At 34.6% G+C, this 24624-nt stretch overlaps 1 protein-coding gene across 1 annotated transcript in view; it reads left to right on the top strand.

The window, feature by feature from the left end:
• fam49al (family with sequence similarity 49 member A, like) overlaps window positions 1–9651 on the top strand; it is a 40394-nt gene extending 30743 nt beyond the window's left edge. Inside the window, exons 6-11 of the mRNA XM_073822417.1 lie at window positions 4487–4491; window positions 4608–4724; window positions 5167–5246; window positions 5341–5467; window positions 7595–7665; window positions 7740–9651. Coding sequence (XP_073678518.1) covers window positions 4487–4491; window positions 4608–4724; window positions 5167–5246; window positions 5341–5467; window positions 7595–7665; window positions 7740–7803 — 464 coding nt within the window. The 3' untranslated portion in view covers window positions 7804–9651. The remainder of the gene's footprint in view (window positions 1–4486; window positions 4492–4607; window positions 4725–5166; window positions 5247–5340; window positions 5468–7594; window positions 7666–7739) is intronic.
• The last annotated feature ends 14973 nt before the right edge of the window (window positions 9652–24624 follow it).

Below are 24624 nucleotides of genomic sequence, written 5' to 3'. Positions count from 1 at the left end.
CATTTTCACTCAGAAAAAGCTACAGTACAAAGAAATGGCAAGTAACCAGAGCTGGGTAGATTACTACAATTGTAATCCGCTACTGATTCAAATTACATGACAGAAATTATAGTTAAGGAGTAGTTCACTTTCAGAACAAAAATTTACAAATACTGTACTCACCCCCTTGTCATCCAAGATGTTCATGTCTTTCTTTCTTCAGTCGTAAAGAAATTATGTTTTTTGAGGAAAACATTTCAGGATTTCTCTCCATATGATTGACTTCTATTGTGCCTTCGAGTTTGAACTTCCAAAATGCAGTTTAAATGCAGCTTCAAAGAGCTCAAAATGATCCCAGCTGAGGAAGAAGGGTCTTATCTAGCGAAACGATCAGTTATTTTCTAAAAACATTTACAATTTATATACTTTTTTAATCTTTTTAATCTCTACACAGAGTACACACAGAGCTAGACAAGACAATCATTTGAGGTTAAAAAGTATATAAATTGTAATTTTTTTTAGAAAATAACTGATCATTTTGCTAGATAAGACCCTTCTTTCCTCGGTTGTGATCATTTTGAGCTCTTTGAAGCTGCATTTAAACTGCATTTTGGAAGTTCAAACTCGGGGGCACCATAGAAGTCCATTATATGGAGAGAAATCCTGATATGTTTTCCTCAAAAAACATCATTTCTTTACGACTGAAGAAAGAAAGACATGAACATCTTGGATGACAAGGGGGTGAGTACATTACCTGTACATTTTTGTTCTGAAAGTGAACTACTCCTTCAGTAACATAATCGATTACATTACACATTTTAGGTAATATAATCAGACTACTTTTTAACCCTTATGCGGTCTTCGTTTTGGAATCACACTCATGGTCTTTAACAAAAGTTAAATTTTGTAACAAAATAATATTTAAAAAAAATATATAATAATTTTTTTCCTGTTTATTAATGTTTTTGCTCCACATTTGTGCAGTTTTCGTAGGATTTATGCTATTTCTTAAATATATATAAATTATTAAATAAATATTTATTTTTAATAGTTTTATATGCAAAAACAGCTTTTTATGTAAAATTCACTTTACAAAATACCCACATTTTAAACTTTCATTCATGGGGATAACATGGATAATTTGATATGGTTTAGTGTAAGATTTCTGCCCATTTTTTGGAAAATGCAGTTTTAAAAGTAAAAAAAATATAACTTTTACCACTAGATGGCTGCAGAGCACTACTATTAACTAACTGCTATTTGACCAACAATAAGATATTTTTTCTAGGGCCGGGACTCGATTAAAAAATTTAATCTAATTAATTAGAGGCTTTATAATTAATTAATCGAAATTAATCGCATTTTAATCGCATATAAATATTTGACCTGAGAACAGTGAGAATTAAGATTTTTTAAATGGATTTTTAGTATACCATTGAATAATGACTGAATACATAAGCTTAAGCAACAAAATATTGTTTATTTTTGTTCAACCAAGTCCAACAGACCAGTGCAATATTGCCATTAAGTGTAGCAAGAGGCACGTTCTTTAACGAGTCTTTCATGCCGAGAACTCTGCTCTTGTGTTTGCTTAATTATGCATTTAAACGTTAATGACCAAACCTATCATTATAAATGTTGCTGCACATGGAATATAACACGGATAACATTTTAAAAAATGTTTTTTTATCAGGTTACACACTGATTATTTATCACTCAAACCCCTTTCTCTACCTGTCCGTTGGTCGCGCATATCCTCCATGTTTGTAGTTTTTTTTAACACTGTTTATGCGTGTTTGTAGTTCTAATCGAATCCTCGCTCACGGCGCAGTGTGTTGCGGGCAATATTAGCCGTTAAGAGTGTGCATTGATCGTTAAGTAGTAGACCATCCGGGAATCTTTGGAATACTTTTTTAAACATACTACGATTTTGGACATACAGTACTATTTAGGACGGACGCAACTTGGGCGAATTCCAAACGGCTATTTTGCGCCCTTCAAGGGCACTTCTAGAAGGGGACGCCATTTGTAGGGACGTTCCAAACGAAAGTGAGCAACTTAATCCCTTCACGAAGGGCCCTTCCAGAAGGCCGTTAGCGAAGGGAACATTCCATGGTCACTTCACGGAAGTGATTTCCGTTAGTGATCACGTTTGCGCAGCGTTGTCAAGGTAACATTTCGTCAGTCATTCCCTTCGCCAAGGGAGTTCCAAACGGTTAAAAGAGACAGAAATGCCCTACTCCCTTAAAAGAACTCACTTCAAAGGGATCTGCCCTTCGGAGGGAGTAGGGCGTAGGGATGCGCACTTCCATTTGGAATTTGCCCCTTGTCTGAACGCTAGTTGGTGCTCCAGTATAATCGGTCCGCCGAATCTCATCAAGTGAGAAACGTTCCGCGGTGCAAAACTTAGTGCGATTAAAATGCGTTAAAAAAATTTAACGCGTTATTTTTGTGTAATTAATTAATCTAAATTAACGCGTTAAAGTCCCGGCCCTAATTTTTTCACAAGTTTTTTTCAGTTGAGTACATATCTACAAATTATGAAATCACAATTATAACAATAAAAAATGCTTTTTGTCAAAGTTAAGCATTTTTTGTACTGAAACAATACCAGTTCTATTACATATTGAGTAGCAGTACACAACATGAACATAAGAATGCAACAACAACATCTTTTTTTTTTGACAAATTATAAGAGAGCAGTTTTTATGGTCTCCAAATGTAGTCCTGTGTGTTTCATGATATGTAGATATGAACTCAACTGAAAAAAACTTGTTAAAAGATATCTTTCAGGTGGTCAAATAGCAAAAAGCATATAGTGGAGCTCTGCAGCCACCTACTGGTAAAAGTATTTTTTTTTACGTTTAAAACTGGATTTTCCAAAAGATGGGCAAAAATCTTACACTAAACCATGTGAAATTATCCATTTTATCCCCATGAATGAAATTTAGACATGTGGGTTTTTTTATGAAAGGGAATTTTACAAAAAAAAGCTGTTTTTGTATAAAAACCTATAAAAATATTAATTTATTAATTTATATATATTAAAAAAATATCCTAAATCCTCCAAAAACTGCACACTTGAGGAGTAAAAACATTAATAAACAGGAAAATAACATTTGTTTTGTTTTTTTAACTATTATTTTATAACAAAAATTGCATTTTGTTTCCTGGGGTCTCCAGAGACCCCAAAGACCACGAACGTGAGTATTTTTTTTTCACACTAACATAAAATCAAGCTATCATTCCAATTTAATTTTTTATTTGTAGATCAAGATAGTGTTGACTGATTTACCAAGTGTCATACCATTTGGACAAAGGGAACATTTTTTTAAATTTCAGCAAACGCCATTCGGGGTCCAGAAATCCCCTGAAGACCGCGTAATTAATTACTTTTGACTTAACTCATTTATCACATTGATTTAAATAGGGTAATATTGTACCATACTGACATAAAAATACAAAGAGTAAGTATATATATTGCATTTGTTGTTATTAACAACATGAAGTTCATTAAACATTATATTGCATCAAGGTTTCCCAAACTGGGGTTTGTGAAGGAACTGCAGGAGGCTTATGAGTTTAATGAAAAACTAATAATTAATTAAATTATACCTTTTTTTTAATTAAAGTAAATCATTTTAAAATCCATCAAAATAAAAAAACTTACTAAAAAAGGAAATATGTTTTGTATTTTTTGTTTAACTGCATGTCATGTGACCATAATCAAGGTCAAACAACCAATAAACATGCAAATGTGATGCTTAATTATTAAAATATTTAAAGAGGATCAAATGACAAAAAAGTTTGTGAATTTGTGCATTTTAATGTGTTTGAAAGACACAGAGTGATAATTTAAGTTCATCGGTAGTTGATCCAGTGTTGAAACACTTCTTAAACCTGAAACGAATTTTATAAATCAGTGGTCAAATGCTGTGTCACCACCTGACTAATGACTGTTTTTTGTGTGAATATCCATAAAACCTGAAGATTTTCTGAATGTATATAAGCAGTAGGCTCATTTAGAAAGGAACATTTAAAAGACGAAAAAGAGAAATTAGGGAGATATAAATATATAATATATACAATAATTATAAATAATGTATTGCTATTGTGTAAATAATATGTAATCCATAAAAAGTACCTGTAGTCTGAATACGAGTATTTTAAAATGTAATTTAATTTTTGGAATCTGATTACATATAATCAGTTACTACCCAGCTCTGCAAGTAACACATTGAATTAAACATGAAATTCTGAAGTAGATTAACTGAAAACAGATTCCTTGTTTACAGTTTAGGAGCATTTACTCTAACAATGTTTAGCAGAATCAAAAGCAGTCATTTGTTTTCAATTATAGTTGGTGACTTCATTTGAATGACAAAATGTGTTAAAATGTGACAAAGTTCATGTGATCTGCCTTATGGCAGTTTTTTAGTGCAGTGCAGTATTAGCAACCAACAGTGTTATGAGTGTTAATCATTGTTAGTGTGAATGACTTAAAAAGTAAAGGTATAAAAGTTAATATTATAATTGTCTGAGAGAGTCCATTATGTTTGTATGCGGAGGTTAATGTGTTACTTAAGAACAAGCCTAATCATCTGACACATTTTACATTTGCATTACAGTTAGAAGCTGAGAATGAAGTGAATAATGAAATGGCCAATCGGATGTCGCTCTTTTACGCCGAAGCCACACCCATGCTCAAAACTCTGAGCAATGCCACGACTAAGTTTGTGTCGGAGGTAATTCATGATTTCACCGAATCTTCTGTAAATGCTAAAATGGATAGTTCACCCAAAAATCAAAACTCATCATTTTTGCAACACCATATGGTTTCAAACCTGTACGATGTTCTGTCTGTTTATTCTGTTGAACACAAAAGAGGATATTTTAGAGACAGATGAATGTTGGTAACCAAACAGTTGTTGGTAGTCACTGTCCTTCATAGTATTTTCCCCTAAACAAAGGAAGTCAATGGCTACCGTCAACTAAGAATGAGTAAATGATGACAGAATTTTAATTTCCGAGTGAACTATCACTTTAATGAACTTGCACTTATTATTTTTTCCCAAAGATTGGACTTTATGAATATAATAACTTGTGTTTTCCTATGAAATGGAGAAAACAGAAATGCTGTCGCCCTCTAGAGGCTCTTACTGGTGTTATTTCCTATGCATGTTGCAGAACAAGACTTTGCCAATTGAGGACACCACAGATTGCCTGAGCACTATGGCCTGCGTGTGCCGTGTCATGTTGGAGACTCCGTAAGTGTCTTTTCCATCAAAGAATGTTATTTGAACATGTATTCATGCCTAGAATCCAATTAAGCTTAAAGTGATCACTATTTTCTGTCTGAAGGGAGTACAGGTGCCGTTTCACTAACACAGACACCATGCTGTTCTGCATGCGTGTGATGGTTGGCGTCATCATCCTTTATGACCATGTTCATCCAGTGGGTGCCTTTGCCAAGACCTCCAAGATTGATGTAAGACCACCTTATTACATTCAGATAACATAACAGTGCACATAAAACATATCTGGACACTTCAGCCACACCTAAAAATAATCACATTATACTGAATAGTCACATTGTACTGTTTAAAAAGATATCTAGACACTTTCTAGATGTCAGATGTTAGTGGATCACATTCACAGTGTGATGTATTGTCAGAATTTGGAAGAAATTATTAAAATGAGACTAGTTCATAGTCACTACAAAACTGTCTTATAAAAGTTAAGCCTAGTATCTTTGGTTTACACATGCTTCATTCATTTGATAGCGTCTAATTCAATGAAATTCATTCATTTAATCTTAGTGTGGCTTAACTGTCTACAAGCAGATGAAACTGCTTCATGTTCTTGAGAATATTATATAACTGGACTGCTATCTTAAAGGCATAGTCATCTTTAAGTAATTTACTCACCCTCATGTTGTTCCAAAGATGATCAGATTATCCACTCTTTTTCATATAATGAAAGTGAATGGGGAATGCTTAAAGGGATAGTTCACCCAGAAATGAAAATTAGCCCATGATTTACTCACCCTCAAGGCATCCTAGATGTAGATGACTTTCTTCTTTCAGAATCCAATCTGAGTTATAATAAAAATGGTCCTGGCTCTTTCAAGCTTTATAGTGGCAGTGGGCAGGTGTTTCTGTTCAACAGTCCAAAAGAAGTCCAATAAAGTACATCCATCCATAACGAAAAGTGTCTCACATGTCTCCGGGGGGTGAATAAAAAGCCTCCTGTAATGAGTCAATGTTTTTCTGTAAGAAAAATATTCATATTTAAAGTGTAATAATCACTTTTCTTTAGCTTGCACTAACAGTTGTACACGGATGACGTAGGACATTGGCGCTGTGCATGTGCTGCTGATCCCGCAAAAACCGACATTTGTTTACAGCAACAAAGGAAGCAAAGTTTCCTTACTTTAGCAAAGGAAAGCCAGTCTCTCCTTGGCTTATACTGAAATCCTCCCTTTGTACTTATAATTCATGACCAGTGTATTGTTTTTTTTCTCTCCTCTCTGCTTCCTCATTCGTCACTTCTCAGCGGCGCATGCGCAATGCATACGTCCTACGTCATCCACCTGGAAGAGCTTCTGTGTACGACAGTTAGTGCAAGCCAATGGTCATAGTTGTATTATAGCTTTTGTGTGATACAGTAAAAAAAGCAACAGTAAAAAAACACATTGTGTACAGTAATATTGTAAAAATTACCATTTTAAATTGTACAATGTAATTTATTCCTGTGATGGAACAATTCCAGTCTTCAGTGTCACATGTTCCTTCAGAAATCCTGCTAATATGCTGATTCAGTACTCTATTAGTGAGGCTCAGTTATTAATAATGGTTCTTATTTTTAATGCTGCCAACTATTTTTTCTGCTTCAAATTTTTTAAAATTTCTTTTTCAGGATTATGTGATGAATAGAAAGTTCAATTAACTGTATTATTTGCAATATATGTCTTATGTAACAATATAAATATCTTTACATAAAAAAGCTGTTTTAAATATTACAAATAAAAGCCATTTTTGTAATAATTATGCATAAAACGAAATGTGTCTTGAGCAGCAAATCAGCCTATTAGAATGATTTCTGAAGTATCATGTGACACTGAAGACTGGAGTAATGATCACAGCATCACAGGAATAAATTACATTTTAAAATATATTACAATGGTAAACAGTTGTAACAGTACAATTTCACAATAGTTTGTTGTATTTTTAATTAAATAAATGCAGCATTGGTGAGCATAAGAGACTTTTTTAAAATTCCAGCAAAAAAAAAAAAAGACTTAAATTGCGCACAGTTCATCACACAAAGGTACTGTGAGACTTTTAGCACACAGGTCATGTGGCCTACTTTTATGGTGTTTATTTGTCATATGGGGCCAATTTGGACATTTCATGGAAAAGAGAAGCCTGGGTGATCTCCACACATCGTAGTACTTCTAAATCTAGGACAGCGCTAGAGGGGTTTGTGATTGTTCACGTATGCTTTTTTTAGGTGTGTGGGTGGGCGTCCATGATCACAGTCAGGGGTGAGGCACAGAAAGGGAGTGACCTTTCTTTTAAAGTTTTATTTTTGCATGCATGTGTGTGTTGTGCAGATGAAGGGCTGCATCAAGGTGCTGAAAGAGCAGCCTTCAAACAGCGTGGAGGGACTGTTGAATGCACTGAGGTAAGTGTGCAGCATTGTACATGGATTAAAAAAAAAGCATTGCATGACCTGAAAACTTACTTTCTATCATGCAGGTATACAACAAGACATTTAAATGATGACAGCACCTCTAAACAAATCAGGGCCCTGCTTCAATGAGAGCGAGAAAGAGCGACCGCGAAGAAAGAGACTGTCAGAGAACAAACGACGGTGGCTGGCAAACTTCTGAAACCTGTTTGTTTACAAGAGCAAAATGCAACTTGATCTCAAATCAAATAAGATATTCTAGAAAAGAGAAAGGAATATGAAAATAAATATATATATATATATATATATATAGATTGTTGATGGTTCATCATCGTGTGTCATTTTATAAAAGCAGGAAAAATAGAGATATATATGTATATTAAAATTCAGAAATCAAACAAAACTACCCGATACAGATATAAAGGTCTTACGAAAACATATTAAACTTTTAGGAATCCAATTAAAAAGGCGATAGCTAAAACCACCAACAAAATGGTTCATATTCCAAGTTATGTCCGAGAGTATTTTTGCACACTTGAAAAGGAATCCCACTTCACAGGAAAGACTTTAACGTGGCTTGAAACTGTGTATAGCTCAGATCCATTTTCATGTGTTTAGAGTTGATTTGTAACACCTTTGCCTCATTATCCTCAATATGCTTCATCTGGGAATCGTGGGTTTCCTGATAAAACTGCAGTCCATGGCATTTCCTCTTTGGCACAAAGTCTGTTACAGATTAAATATAAAGATCACATACTTGAGACACATTTCAAACGCTATACTATAACCATCTAGCTGTATATATTCGGAAAGCACAGGTTAGTTTTGTAAAGAAATGAAGCGTTTTGTTAGACTTCTTCACTAGTGCTGTACAGCAATACTCTACCAAGGTGACAACTGCAAACACGATCATTTGAAATGCCTTCATACTAGTGTAAGAGACATTGGATAATGCTAACAGCTCGTCTTTGGAGGTTAAAGGCCAGTTGTACATATCATGAGACGAACAATCCTTTAAATAGCTTTTTTTTTTTTGCTCTTGTAAAGTTTGGATGCCAAGTGGAGCGAGTAAGCCATGAAACTGTAATTCAGACGCAAACACACATTCTGCCCTGTGCCATAGCTGCTTCCCGTACCACCGCGTCTCATTCAGAGTCCAGCGGAGCCACATATTACATATAACGTCATCTGTAGAAAGTGAGGAACAAGTTAACCAAATCACACCATTGTGACAATGACAACACAGCGATGTGGATTTGCTTTCCTCTGTATCCAAAAGCAAATCATTGCCAAATGAGACTGCGACATTGCCTTTTAGATAAATAGAAGTGACGCGCTGTGTGACGTTTGAGTGATTTGTTTTGTCATGAACACAATCTAAGTCTTGAGATACGTTATATACACTCAGAAAACAACAGACTTGAAGCTGCGAAACACTTGGTGTAAATAAGAGGCGTTTTCTTGTGGAATATTATGAGGCCTAAACAGATGTTCAATAGAGATTCTTTCTGTTAGAATTACAGAATTAAAAAAAAAGAGGTAGGTTGAAAAACAAAAGAATGAATCAAAAAGATTACCGCGACAAATGCAGTGCTGTACTTTGGGTGTCTCTCGCCATTAGTCGAACTTGATTTGATCTTCTAATACGTTTTCTATATGGAGTTCTGTTGCAAAACAAAAGCTCTGTATGAATATATAGATGGCATGCTGTAAAAGTTCAGACAAGACTGTAAATACGGTGTTTTTATTCATTTTTAATTGTTCGGTGAATCTGAATTGGGTATGTGTTGTCTCTAAGAAAACCATGCGTTTTGGCTTGGACCATTGGACTTGCCGTAGACATTTGTTCCAGATCTTCAACTTCATATCAGCGGGGAATTCAAACAGGGCAGGGAGGAGGGTGGGGGGAGTGGGCTGTCCATTTGCTTGTTATTTTGTACATTTTGTGCAAGAAATAAACTTGTCATTTACTACATTCAACATGGTGTTTTGTCATTGACTTGATATGAGCTTTTCTCTCATTTAAGGTTATTTCACCTTCGGTATCAAATGAAGCTCAAAATGTATTTCTAAGGATAAATGAGATCAGTCTTCTGGATAATGAAGCTCTGAATCTCACTGAATGAGTTGCTGTCCATGGTACTGTTTTCTGAGCACACTACTCTAAAGCAAATCACTGCATAGACAGTCTGTTTCATTACCAGTTTGCGAGAATTAATGTAACCTAAAATTATCAATACAATCATGTCAGGTATCTGCAAGTAAACACTTGCTCAAGCATTATATATTGATGACCTCTAATAGCTTGTAAGGGTCAGATATATACACTATATTGCCGCAAGTATTGGGACACCCATTTTTAATGAACAGGTTTGGCTACTTTAGTAATTTCCATGAGTATAAATCTTAATGTTTAAGCATATATTGATATTCTAGGGGATTCTGTGCTTCTAATTTTGTAGCAACAGTTTAGACGGGACCCTTTTTTTATTCTAAAAGGACAATGCCTCTGTGTATAAGGCAAGGTTCAAAAAGAAATTATTTATCCTGACTGGTTTGCATAAAGCAAAGTCTTAATCCCAGCTGAATCCCCCCAGGTCTGTAAATGCAGACCTTGCGCCAAAAACTCCAAAACCAAAAACCAATGACTTGTGCATACACGATATAGATAAAAGTATTGGGACATCCCCTTTTTTAAAACAGAAAAAGGCACTTTCAAAACTGTGGCAACAAAGATGGAAACATAATGCATGCATTTAAAAATGTATTTCCATCTCTTTTGCAACAGTTCTGGAAGTGTCTAAACTGACTGTACCCATACGTACAAGTCATCTGTGTTTGGTGATGAGTTTTTGGCTCAAGGACTGCATTTAAAGTCATACCAGAGGTGTTCAGCTGGGATTAGGACTTTATGCAGACCAGTCAGGTTCTTCAACATTGACTTAATCATTTCTTCTAGAACTTTGCCTTATGCACAGAGGCAATCATGTTAGAATAGAAAATGGTCCTGTCAAAACTGTTGCTATAAAATTAGAAGCACACAATTTCCTAGAATATTATATGTTTAAACATTATGATTTGTACTCATGGAAATTACTAAAGTAGTCAAACTAGTTCATTAGAAGGGGGTGTCCTAATACTTTTGGCAATATAGTGTATTTTAAACTCTCCATGAAATCAAAATTGAAGTTTTCTGGTTTCTAGTATGAATACGTTAGCCTTATCTATAATCTAGTGTGCTTCAAAACAATGACATTCACATTTACGAGATATAAGCATTCAAAATTTGCTTTCCCTGCACTTCAGCTGCAGCTAAAATCAGTCAATTGTTAACAGAAGTTGTATTTTCTGTATGGTAAACAGCATGTAGTGCACTATATAGGGGATAGGGAATGATTCAGACAGTGTATATATGCTTTCCATTGGGGCGACTGAAGTCTGGTTTTGTGCTGTGGCAGTTTTCACAGTCTGCTCTGATCAGGATAGCAAGGAGCGTATCATATGCGTGAATTCTACACAAAATGCTATCGAGATATGGATGAGATTGTGGCTGTAATATGGTGTCAAATGCAGCTTTATCTCTATGGCTCTGGCCCAAGCTGTGATATAAATAAAATGCTACTAGCTATTTTAAAAAAAAGGAGGCAGACCTGCTTGATATATCATCCCTGTCTTCCGTTTCAGTTGAAATTAAGTCAACACCAAAGCCACTAGAAGGCAAGCCTGCAACCTTTAGCAACCTAAAAAGCATAACAGCTAATGCTAACGGAAAGGACACCAGAGGCCATTTTTGTTAATGGATGTCACTGGAGGAGAGGCTTCATTAGGCTGAATAAACAACTTTTTACAGGAAACAGCTCAATTAATGAATCGAGAATTAATGAAAAGTCACTGACTTTTTGCGACAGCTAGGGTTCAGCTTACGGCACTTCTCATTCATTCCTATGGTATCTGTAAACGCTGATTGAGTGCCGTTGCACAACTCTGAGTGAAATTCAATGACATCAAGGCTGTAATGTGATTGTTATTAAGGCACACATGATCCAAATTGACGTTACACTTTCTCCAATAGTAAGTAATACATCTTCAACACAGCATAACACTGCATGTTTCAGTGGATCTTTAAAACCTATTACTTTTTGTGAAAAAAAAAAAAAACATGACCATTCAAAAGTTTGGGGTCAGTTAATTGTTGTTGTTAATAAAATTAATACTTCTACCTAGTAAGAAAGCTTTTAACTCATCTAAGTTGACAGTAAAAACATTTTACAATGTTACAAATGATTTCTTTCTCAAATCACTGCTGTTCTTTTGAACTTTCTATTCATCAACGATTAAAAACAATATCATGATTTCACAATATTAAACAGCACAACTGCTTTCAACACTGATAATAATAAAAGCCATTAAATGAGTATCAAATCAGCATATTAGAATGATTTCTAAGGGATCATGTGACACTGAAGACTGAAGTAATGATGCTGACAATTCAGCTTTGCTATTATTCAGATTAAAATATATATATATAAATAATTGTAGTATTTCATAATTTTATATTTAAAAAATGCAGTCCTAAGAGACTGCAAGTTCCCAAACTTTTGAACAGTGGTGTATACTTAGCAAACTTTCAAAATACAGTTGTAACATATTTTCAGATTCCACAAACAAAAATATTCGAAAATGAATAAGAAATATTTCAGAAGATCTAGAGAAGAAGAAATTTGTGGAATTTATGGTATTGCTGGTGTAATTAAAGCAAAAAGAGGACAACGAACTAAACATTGACACAGTCTGAAACTTATATCATTTTTTTAATTCAACTTTCAAGTCAAATTTTTATGCTAAAAATATTGCACACATGTAAAGCTTTAGATTAGGGAATACTATAAACTAGTTGCTTATTAGGATGCATATTACTAGTATATTGGCTGTTTATTAGTACTTACAAAGCACATATTAATGCCTTATTCTGCATGACCATATTTTAGATGTCTTAATGCTATAATCACTACCTGCCTAATCACTACTACAAACACCACATTACTTACTATGAATGAGCAGCATGTTAGGAGATTATTCAGGGACAATTCTTAATTAGAAGTTAATATGGCCTGCTAAATTTATAGGCATATAAAGTTGTTCTAAAAGTTTGGGATCAGTAAGAAAAGTAATAGAAAAGAAAAAGAAAATAATAAGAAATAAAGAAGTTTCTTATGCTCATCAAGTCTGCGTTTATTTGATCAAAAATACAAAAAAAGGTAATGTTGTGATTTTTTTCTGTTTTAATATACATTAAAATGTAATTTATTCCTGTGATCAAAGCTGAATCTTCAGCATCATTACTCCAGTCATCAGTGTCACATGATCCTTCAGAAATCATTCTAATAGGCTGATTTATTATTAGTGCTGTAAACAGCTGTGCTTCTTAATATGTTCAATTAAATATTATTATTATTTTATTTTATTTTTTTGGAACTTTTCTGGATACTTTTTTTTCAGGATTCTTTGATGATCAAACAATATACATACCGCTCGAAAGTTCTTTCTTTCTTTTTTTAAAGAATTAATATTTTTCTTTTTAGTAAGAATATGTTGAATTGATAAAGTGATAGCAAAGAGTTACATTGTTAGAAAAGATTTATAGTTTGAATAAATGCTGTTCTTTTAACATTCTATTCATCAAAGAATCCTGTAAAACGTATCACAGGTTTAAAAAAATAAATAAATAAATTGGCAGCACAATTGTGGCCAAAATTTATAATAAAATAATTATAAATAAGCATATTAGAATGACTTCTAAAGGATCACGAGACACTGAAGACTGAAATAATTTAAATTAAGCTTTGCATCACAGGAATGAATTAATGAATGAATTTAATTCAAATAATGAAGTACATTAAAACAGAAACCATTATTTATTGTAACACCATTTTGCAATATTACTGTTTTTTTCAGTATTTTTTTTTAAACAAATGCAGCCTTGATGTGCATACGAGATTTCTTTAAGAAACATTTTTAAGGAAGTCTTAGTGATCCCAAACTTTTAAATGGCATTTCTATTAAAATTAGATTAATAATGCACTTAACATGGCTTAATGTAAAAAGACAGTGACTGGAAGACCAAATTGTTACACTTCATTGATGAACGACACTACAGACAAGCTGATAAGCACAGAATGTAATAGCAATGCTTTCAGTGTATCTCTACACGTGGTTTTTAGTAGAGATAATGCTTCATGTATTCAAGGTATTGGTTTCCTCTTGGACTAACACAAAAATGTTGGTATTTTGGCAGTAGCAATTGTTTAACCTGTTTAAAACTTGACAGTACAAAAACTTTTTCCACAAACTGTGTATTTACACTTCACTTCCAACCACAAGGGGGCAGCAACGTACTAAAATTGAGTCGTCTTGTCTATGTCCACAGCCCTACAGTATCAAGGGGCCCTAAAATTTTTATAGCTTCATTTCAGGTCTTATTAGAACATTTACACTCACATATTTCACGTGTACATAAATGTTACCACGTCTTTACAGAAGCCCCAGTGGGTTTGAATATAACCTGGTGGATATTAGTGCAGAGAAAGCCTTAGCAAATCTGGGGCAGAAGAACAATAGAGAATGAGAGATGAAATGTGTGCCATTATTATTGGAAAGCTGTAGACAAAGTGGACACATATGATTCATACACAGGCCTTTAGGGAAAATATAAAAGAAGAGGTAGGTTGTGTTTATATTTGTGTTGCTGTGACACGTTAATCTAATTAAGTAATGACACACAGCTGTCTAATGATTTAACCACTTGGTTGTTCTGAAACGCACCCTTAATGTAATTACAATTTAACAAACAAAAGCTCACTAGACATCCGCACTACATTATTCATAGGTAGATTAAATGTTTATTTCAGCCCTCAGTACTTTTGTACATTCAAGACTCTCATCCATCTGAAAATAAATATTTTATCAGAGACTGATTATCCTGTCATAAACGGAGCTGACATGTCTAGACACGTCCAGTGCTGACCCAGTACAGATGCAGGCAGTCTAAAATCTCAAAACTGTCTACTCAGACTATGAGAATGCTATATCACCCTTACTGCAGATGATGGCGCATGTTTGGACTGGGATCTGCCGTTGGCTGTATTTTTGAGAGTTTTCCAGGTAAATTCAGGATTAGCTAGTCTGTTGGCAGGTGAACACCGGCCCAACATGAACCAGGTCGTTCCACCCCCCTGACATCAAGGGAAAAACAAGAAAGAGGGAAGTAAAGTGTGAGATTTTCTATCCGCAGGCCACGGACTCTTTGACAGTTACCGGCTGTGTTTTATGACAGGGGCCCTAAGGGTTGTTGGAAGTGTGCGTTGGTGTCATTTAAGTGCATTAGATTAGCCTACTTTATCAGTACACTCCCATAACTCTCACTCTAGGTAACTAACAATGTAGTTGCTGTGTGTATCCCTTTTTCTATCGTTCAAGGGAAATCTTGGCACAGGGCTGTAATGAAGTGCGGTTATATTCCCCAACCGTCACCACCTCCACCTGCCCTGTCCACACCCACACCAACTGTAACAACAGAGCGGTTACACAGCGTATCATGACCAAAACATGAACATGCTTGCTTGTGTCAAGGAAACAAGGCTTACTAACAATGCAAATTAAATATCTTTAAATCATTTTTTTAAATGATGCAAAATGACACAATGCTTTCGTCAAAAAGGTTATAAAGACATAGATAGACATAATTATTTTTGTATAAATATGTAAACGTTTCATTTGTAAATAAGATCACGTGTATCTGATTGAAGTCTTTTAGGAATTGTAAGACACTAAGTTTAAAGAAGTTAATTTGTGACCCGGACCACAAAACCAGTCATATGGATCAAGCTTTTGAAACTGAGACTTGTACATCATATGAAAGCTGAATAAATAAGCTTTTCGTTGATGTATGGTTTGTTAGGATACAACTATTTGAAAATGTTGAATCTGAGGGTGCAGAACATCGCCTTTAAAGTAGTCCAAATTAAATTTTGTTATATTATATTACTAAATATCTTAATGGGACATCAATATCCTAATAGTTTTTGCCATAAAAGAAAAATCGATCATTTTGACCTATACAATGTATTGTTGGCTATTGCTACAAATATACTCGAGCTACTTATGACTAGTTTTGTGGTCCAGGGTCACTTTTTTTTTTTAAATTCCCGCCGTTTTAAATCCATACAGTTGTCCATTGCACTGTAAAACGGTCTCTAATGCAGTACAGGGCTCAAATAACACATACCAAACTGTATTTTTATCCTTCTCTAAATAAGTAGTAGCGAAAATAGCTTAGTGCCGTATGGGAGAAAATATATTATATTTATGTGGATAATGGAAGTGGAAACGCGTGTATTTTGTGCCTTCAAAGCGCCGCGAAACTAACGCTGGCATGTATATAACTAGAAAATACGACACTTTAACCCATATGCTACGTGTACTCTTCTTAGACAACATACGTAATTAATTTTACACATATTACACCAATAAATATAAATGTTGAACTTACCAAATTTGTAGATTGAAACGATTTCCAAACTTTGAGGAGAAGCTCACTAAAATGGACGATGAACATCTTCTGTCTGCAACGGTCTTTACCAGATCTCACGATAAGTGATGTTGAGAACGCAATATTGTTGTTGAATTGATTCAACACATTTTTTAAGTTGAGGAAGCAAATTCTCTAGTTCAGTCAACTTACAAAGTAGTTGAGACAGAAACTAGTTGACAAGCTGTTAAAGCATGATTATTTGTACAGTATTGTGTTTTTACTTTTTAATAATTAATATTTTTTAAAATATTAAAACCTAAAGTGTAAAAAAAATTTCAGTGCATGTTTTCAAGTTTTAAAATTAATACGTAAAATGAATATTTTTTAAATCAATATTTAAATCTTTGGATAATTTTTACATTTTTTAAAGCATATATATATAAATGAGTTGAGATAGTAAATAAGTAAAATGTTAAGTTGAATGAACAAATTCAGAAACTGCAAGTTGTGCACAAAAAGGTCATTGAAACAAAAGTGTGAAATATTTTTTTACACTGCATGTTTTCACTTTTTTTAAATTTTATAATAAATATTTTTTTAATTAATATTTAAACCTTTGCATTTTTTACAAATATTATACATTTTTATTTTAATATTTAAAAAAAAAGTGAAAATAGAAACTAGTTGAGACAGTGAATAAGTAAAATGTTAAGTTAAATGAACAAATTCAGAAACGGTTATAAACTTGTAAGTTACATTTTTCCAAATTTTAAAATGAATATTTTTCTAAATGAATATTTAAACCTTCACATAATTAAAATTTTTGTTTTAACATTTTAATTCAATTTTAAAACATTTTATATATAAAGTAAAATATTTTATTTTTAAGAAAGCATTATTTAATTTTTAACATTTATTTAATTGCATTGCTTAGAAGCCTTACATTTATAGAAAAAGCAGTCTTGCCATTCTTCAAAAATTCTCCTTTTACATTCGATGAAAAGCAAGTCACTCGAAAACATTCAGTTTTGGATTAAACATTCCTTTAATTCTTGTGCATCTGTCACTGTTCAGATCTCATTCAAGTGTTAAAGCACAGGAACTCATAGTGCAAACTGCAAACAGAAAAGAAGAGGCTCTCCCTGAGGTAATGCTCCAAAACTTTGAGAAGTCTTTTACAAAGACAGTCTCTCTGAGGGCCAACACAATACACACAGCCTTGACTTCAGAAATATATTTAAAAGTAATGGAAAGTTCATTCAGATCAAAACCCAGCAGTCTAGCTTATATTACGTACAACAACAACTACATTTTCCTGCACCAATGTGCAATAAAAACCATAACACTCTTACATTTAGAGTATAGACATAATACATTTCCAGACATGGTAAGGTAACCTCACACCTATAAGTTCTTAATTACTTATATGAGAAGTTCACAGGCACATACATGCTGTGAGAGTTAATTTCTTCAAGCTACATAACATGGTACATAATGGGGTTATGTGAGCTTTGTTTCAGCACTGAAACAGTTAACTGTCCTGCAAACGGCTCAAAGCCCCTCCCACCCAGGCTTATTTGCATATGAGGCATTTGGCGGGAAATCCTCCTCTCTCTGCTCTGTCTTTGTGCCAAAGCCCCTCCCTCATGGTGGGATCTGATGGCGGGAAAGCGAGCGCGCTAAACTGCAGCAGACCGGCTCTGGCCACTCCCATCCCTGTCTCCCGCGGCAACCGGTGGCCAACGGCCCCGCTGTACCCAAGCAACCAGTGAAAACATTCAGCCTTGATCTAGAAACACACAGGCACTAACATACACGGCTTGAGGAAGGAGATAGTGTTGAACAAACACACCCATATAAAGACTCGTACAGTAGACAGCAATGCCACACATATCAGAAAATCACACACGCACAGCGCAGTAGGGGTTAAAGGGAAATGTTTAACGTCCTCATTGTTCTGTTCCTGGTTTTGGCGCGAAACAGCCTGAAAAATAAAAGGTTATTTTAAATGAGAGGAGGAGAACGAGACAGGACACAAAAGAGACTGCAGAGCTGTTAGAGCTGCATATACAACAAAGTGCCTTTTACTGCATATTGACCCACATATTGACAAAACTAAACATAGACGGTGAGGAAAAACTGTTCAGGTAAACAAAGACACAGAACAAACTGTGATATCTTCAATTTCAAGGCTGTGGAAAAACACAAATACACTGTGTATCAGCACAGCAGAGAGCTTTTTGGCGGGATTTTTGCCGGGTCTGTGCGTGCGCATACAGTCTTTCATAAATGAGTCATTCCAGTTATGCAGCGCCGTTTGAGCTGTAACTTATTAAAAATGTGGATGTGTTGTAATTTAAGGAAGTTCTTTTATAAAATGGTACTTTCAGAAATACGATCTGGTCAAGCTCAGACTTTAATTATAGTCTATTTACACAATAACATAAAAAAATAGGCGGGAGTTAGTGTGGCACTGACAGTTAGCTTACTTCATGCTGTCAACATTAAGTTAATTATGATATTATCATGACACTTTATCCACTTATTCACTGGGCGTGGTTTTCAGAAGAGTTTTTCCCATAGGGATTCTCTTAAAGTTGGATTCAAAGCAATATTTTTTCCCAGATAGCAAGAACGTTTGGGCCAAATGTGGCTGATAGCTGTCACGTTTGGCCTAGGTATGGCATGGCTGAGCACATATGGGCCAAACTTGTACCATATATGTTTTGCCATGGCTTTAGAATTGGAGGGAATTTTCATTTGGGTGACTTTTTTTATTAAGGTATACGGCCCATATGACAGTACACAGACAAGAGCCATATTTGGCTAGGCTATGGCACATCCTGAAATATGTTAACTTATGGTTAACATTTGGCTTTTACTTGGAAAAACACACATAACCTGCTATAGTCATGTGTGGCTGGTTTGTGGCAGTCCAAATGTCAGCCCATTCATTCATTATTCCTGTATTCCTATTGGTGGATTACTGAAAATTTGAAAATATGTCCGTTATTTCCCGCTCTGCTCCTGAGTCTACAACAGCCTTTGCCCAGACACACTCTTATTCAGGTAAGTGCAGTTTTGGTGTTTTAAATGTTTTCTAAGGATTTAATGGTACACTTATTCGTACAGAAAAAAATTGTGTGCTTAGGTATGTGTACCGAACAAACACAGTTTCGTTTTGCCCACGATCATGTGCTGAATTCATATGCGTGAATAAAACGTCACTATACATACCTGCTGTCCAGAAATCATGATAAGATTTGGGTTTTGTTATTTTCGATAAGTCTCATCTTTAAAATTATGTCTATTATATCAGAAAATTTAAACGATAAATGCCTTTTTGACACTCTTTGATGTTACGTGACAGACCGCTGTAAGTAATGTTACAAGCGGAGAGCGCATGAATGCGATCATCCTTTCTCCTTACTAAGTTATAACGTGATTTAAAAACTAACAAATCTTTCGTCTCACGTAATCTCAATTAGTTTGAATACCATCGAAAAATGCTAATAAAACAGGATTACCTTTACCACTAGCGAGCACTAGGCTCGCTTGTTTTAATATTCAAATAATATCTAATAGCCTACTAATTATGATATGCTAATAATCTTTTTTCTCTCCTTTTTCCTGACAGACTGTGAAAGAAAGGCTGGTGAGACTTACTAAAAGTATCCATTATTGTACATTTATTTACTCATTTGACATTTACACCACATTTTATGTTCTGTATTGTACTTCTGTTATTAAAATTTTATTATATTAAAAATGTCTGTGAATCAATTTTTTGTTTAATATGTGTTTAAGGTTTACTGTGTAATTGGTATTTTAAATAAATAATAGGTGTGGCATAAATATGGTTAAATTATGGCTTTTGATCTATCAGCCACATGTGGTCCACATAGGGGCCATTGCCCTTTACAGAACTCAGCCATATAAGAATACCACATAAGATCCATATATCAGCCACATCTGTTTTCATGATTTGGCTCATTTTAGGTTGGGTTATGGCACTGTTTTGGTTCGGTTCTGGGTAAAAAGATGTGGACCAGTTTTGGGCCGGGGAACCTAAACTTATCTGGGCCACACTTTAGCTGTTGGTATGGGCCAGATCCGGCCCAGAGGAAATTTGCTGACTGGGTTGTTTTTGAAAATTAGATCAAAATGGCTTTAAAGGATTAGTTCACTTTCAGAACAAAACAAATGTACAGATAATCCAAGATGTTCATGTCTTTCTTTCTTAAATCGTAAAGAAGTTATGTTTTTTGAGGAAAACATTTCAGGATTTCCCTCCATATAATGGATATGGTGCCCCCAAGGATTACATCGACAAGATGAGCATTTGAGGTTGAAAATGTATAAATTGTCAATTTCGTTTCGCTAGATAAGACCCTTCTTTCTTGGCTGGGATCGTTTAGAGCCCTTTGAAGCTACGTTTAAACTGCATTTTGGAAGTTCAAACATGGGGGCACCATAGAAGTCCATTATATGGAGAGAAATCCTAAATTGTTTTCCTCAAAGAACAATTTCTTTATGACTGAATAAAGACAGACATGAACATCTTGGATGACAATGGGGTGAGTACATTATCTGTACATTTTTGTTCTGAAAGTGAACTAATCCTTAAATAAGGGAAAGAACTGCAATCCAATGAAGCAATGAGAAAGACAATTAAATTTAAAGTGATGGAGAAAAATAAAACAACTGATTTAAAGATGTTACAGATATAAAAACAATATATTTTACATTTATTACAAAATGTAATTTAGGATTGTAGGGAGACTGCACCAAGCTTCATAGAAGAGTTGATTGGTGGAGATTCTTTACAGAATCAAAAAGGTATTTTGCTGTGAAACTTGATTGCTTAAAAAAAACAGGTTAATAATGTGGGCTGATGGTTTCAACTATAGAATATATCACTGGTTACTCAAAGTGAGAGTCTGTGTTTCAAGGTTTATAAATTATCGTTAAAAACCAACTCCCTTAAAGAAGGAAAAATGAATGAATTTTTTTTTTTACTTCCGGAACCTGACTGTTGCACTTTATACTTACTGAGATGTCACTTCCTGGAGGATGATGACATGATGTACTTGGCTTCTGTTAACAGGCTTTTACAAAAGACAAACAGGATGGAAAGTGATATTGCGAACACAGGAATTAGATTTTAACAACACACACACAGGCAGACAGGAAGATTTTTGAAAGCATAGTTCACCCAAAAATGAAAATTCAGTCATCATTTAAGGCCCGTTCACACCTAGGTTGATAAATATAATGCTAAAGAGACACAAGTGCATATAAATATTTAGAATTTTGTTTTTGAACGTCTGTCTTTGCGTATGTATGATTTTGAGATCCATCTTTTCACGCTGAGGAGAACTGAGGGACTCATATGCAACTATTACAAAAGGTTCAAACACTCGCTGATGCTTCAAAAAGTAACACAATGCATTAAGAGCAGGGGGGTGAATTTGACTTATTTTGTCTTCTGGGGAACATGTAAGTTTTTTTTATGTAGCTTCTGAAGAGCAGTACTAAATGAAAAAAAAAGATATTTAGGCAAAATAAGAAAAATGTACACATCTTCATTCTGTTCAAAAGTTTTCACCCCTGGCTTTTAATGCATTGTGTTTCCTTCTGGAGCATCAGTGAGTGTTTGAATCTTCTGTAATAGTTGCATATGAGTCCCTTAGTTATCCTTAGTTGTGAAAAAATGGATCTCAAAATCAGTCATTTTTGGAAAAAGTTCAAATACACAAAAATGCTGAGAAATCATAGTATTTGTGGACCCTGAAGGATTTTTTTACGAAGAACAGCAGGCAGTTTAACTGTTCAGGACAAACAAGGGACTCATGAACAACTATCACTAAACAAAACAAAAAAAAACAAAAAAACAAAAAACAGCTGGGAATCATTCAGGTAAGAACAGTATTAAACATCAAGTGTATGTAAACTTTTGAACAGGGTCATTTTTATAAATTCAACTATTATTTTCTCTTGTGGACTGTATGTAAACATCTTTCATGTGAAATACCATATTTCTGTCAGTACTAAATAAATAACATGCATTTTGTAAAATAATTAACATTTTGCAGATTCTGCAAGGTGTATGTAAACGTTTGACTTCAACTGTGTGATTAGGACCTGCAAACATACTGCAGAGTAGGAATGACTTAACAGTGTTGTGGTATGAAGTGAATGTGACTGGGCATAGAGGAGTGCTGCCATTCCTTCAGCTCTCTTTCCCACATGTTTTAGCCGCAGGGCCAACAATCACAACCAGACCAACCACCACAACTGCCTTACCTCATCTAGTTCACATTCAACACAAACATACACATCAACTCTGTCCTATTAAATCTTTTTTATACTCTATAAAGGTTTCAAAAGGGTTTTTGCAGTGATGCCAAAGAAGATTTTTGAACCTCTCGAGTCAACAGTTCTTAAAGGGGTCCTATTATGCTTTTTCACTTTTTTGAATTTGACTGGCTCAAATTCAAAAAAGTGAAAAAGCATAATAGGACCCCTTTAAGAACTGTTGACTCGAGAGGTTCAACCATCTTCTTTGGCATCACTGCAAAAACCCTTGCAGTGATGCCAAAGAAGTGTATGGTGTGTATGTTTTGGCATAAAAAAAAAAAAAACATTTACAAAGTTACAAATCTCAAAATCCATTCCCAAGGGAGATATTTAGTTTTTACAAAATCCATTTTCAGAAACTACAATGAATGGCTCCTTTGGACTACAGCGGCTGTTTCCCGGATGCTATGATGTCACAACGTGGTCAATTAGAATATCATTCAAATAAATCCCGCCTATGGAAATTCAAATCGAGGACGAGGTGGGGGATTCGCCTTTAGCAATGTAGCATGGACAGCCGTTTCTGAGATGCTTCATCGAGCCGCAGGGTGGCTCATATAAACGTGAGCATTGACTAAAGTGTCCACGAACTGCTCCGGTAGCAGTGCTGGAGCCGCGCCGTTGACATGTGCGGTACAGAGGGTCGAAACACATGAGAGCCACGGCTGAAGTAAACACAATACCTGACCAGAGTGATGATCATCCATTGCTGTGTCGGAGACATGAGCAGTGTGTGGTAAGAGATTTATCCATCTTGCAGTGTAGATAGCTTCACTAGCCTTACGCTGGAGCTGGTTTCAGGCATGTAAATAATTAAATAAATTAGCACAATAAATGACAATATCATGTATCGGCGATCTCGCAGGCTGACGATAGGACCAACACTACTGTAGCGTATTATTTACTCACCCTCCATGCATCCTAGGTGTATATGACTTCCTTATTTCAGACGAATGCAATCTGAGTTATATTAAAAATAATCCTGGTACTCCTAAACTTTAGAACGACATAGAAAAGTGTTTCTCCCATCAGTCCAAAACAAGTTGATCCGTAATAAAAAGTGCCTCACATGGCTCTGGAGGGGTCAGTAAAAGCCTCCTTTAGCGATCAAATGTGTTTTTGTATAAAAAAAAATCCAGATTTAAATCCAGATTTAAAACATAAGAATCACTTTAATCTAGTTGGCGCAGTTGTACACGGGACTTGCTGCTTTGGGAAGGGGCGTAGCAGTCTAAGCTGTTTGCTAAATCGCAACGCAGTGGGACCGCTAACCAATCACAACACATTTCATTTTTTGGAAGGTGGACCTTCATCAAACCAGGAACTAATCGAGCCATTTGTGCCATTGTAATAATGTAAATTGTGTGAAAAATAATGCGTTTTTCGAATCACCAAGCATGAGAGCATGTTCTAGTGCAGCTCCAAAACAAAATAAAAACTTTGTAAAAGCGCATAATAGGACCCGTTTATAAGAACCTTTTTTTTCGTAGTATGAAGAACATTTTAATAATCTAAACAAATTTTTTTCCGACTAAAAAAACCTTTTGCGGAATAGGAAGTCAAAAGTTTTTGAACAGTAAGATTTTAAATGTTTTTTCAAAGAAGTCTCTTCTGTTCACCAAGCCTGCATTTATTCGATCCAAAGTACAGCAAATAAAGTATCATTTTAAAATATTTTTGGTATTTAAAATAACTGCTTTCTATTTGAATATATTTAAAAATGTAATTTATTTCTGTGATCAAACTAAATTTCATTAGTCCAGTTTTCAGTCTCACATGATCCTTGAGAAATCATTCTAATATGCTTTCAAGAAACTTTTTTATTATTAATATTATTATTATTACCAGTATTTAAAACAGATGAGTAGGGGGGAAGACATTATAAAAATTAATACTTTAATTTAAAGCATCCTTGCTAAATAAATCAAAAGTGACGATAAAGACATTTATAATGTTACAAAAGATTTCTCTTTCAGATAAATGCTGTTCTTCTGAACTTTCTATTCATCAAATAAACCTGAAAAAATTCTACTTTTTAACAATGTTTTTTTGAACAGCAAATC

Source organism: Garra rufa, chromosome 17 (genome assembly GCF_049309525.1).
Source record: "Garra rufa chromosome 17, GarRuf1.0, whole genome shotgun sequence".
NCBI lineage: Eukaryota > Metazoa > Chordata > Actinopteri > Cypriniformes > Cyprinidae > Garra > Garra rufa.
The sequence above is the reverse complement of the archived record's forward strand: the minus strand, read 5'-3'. Positions and strand labels throughout refer to the sequence as shown.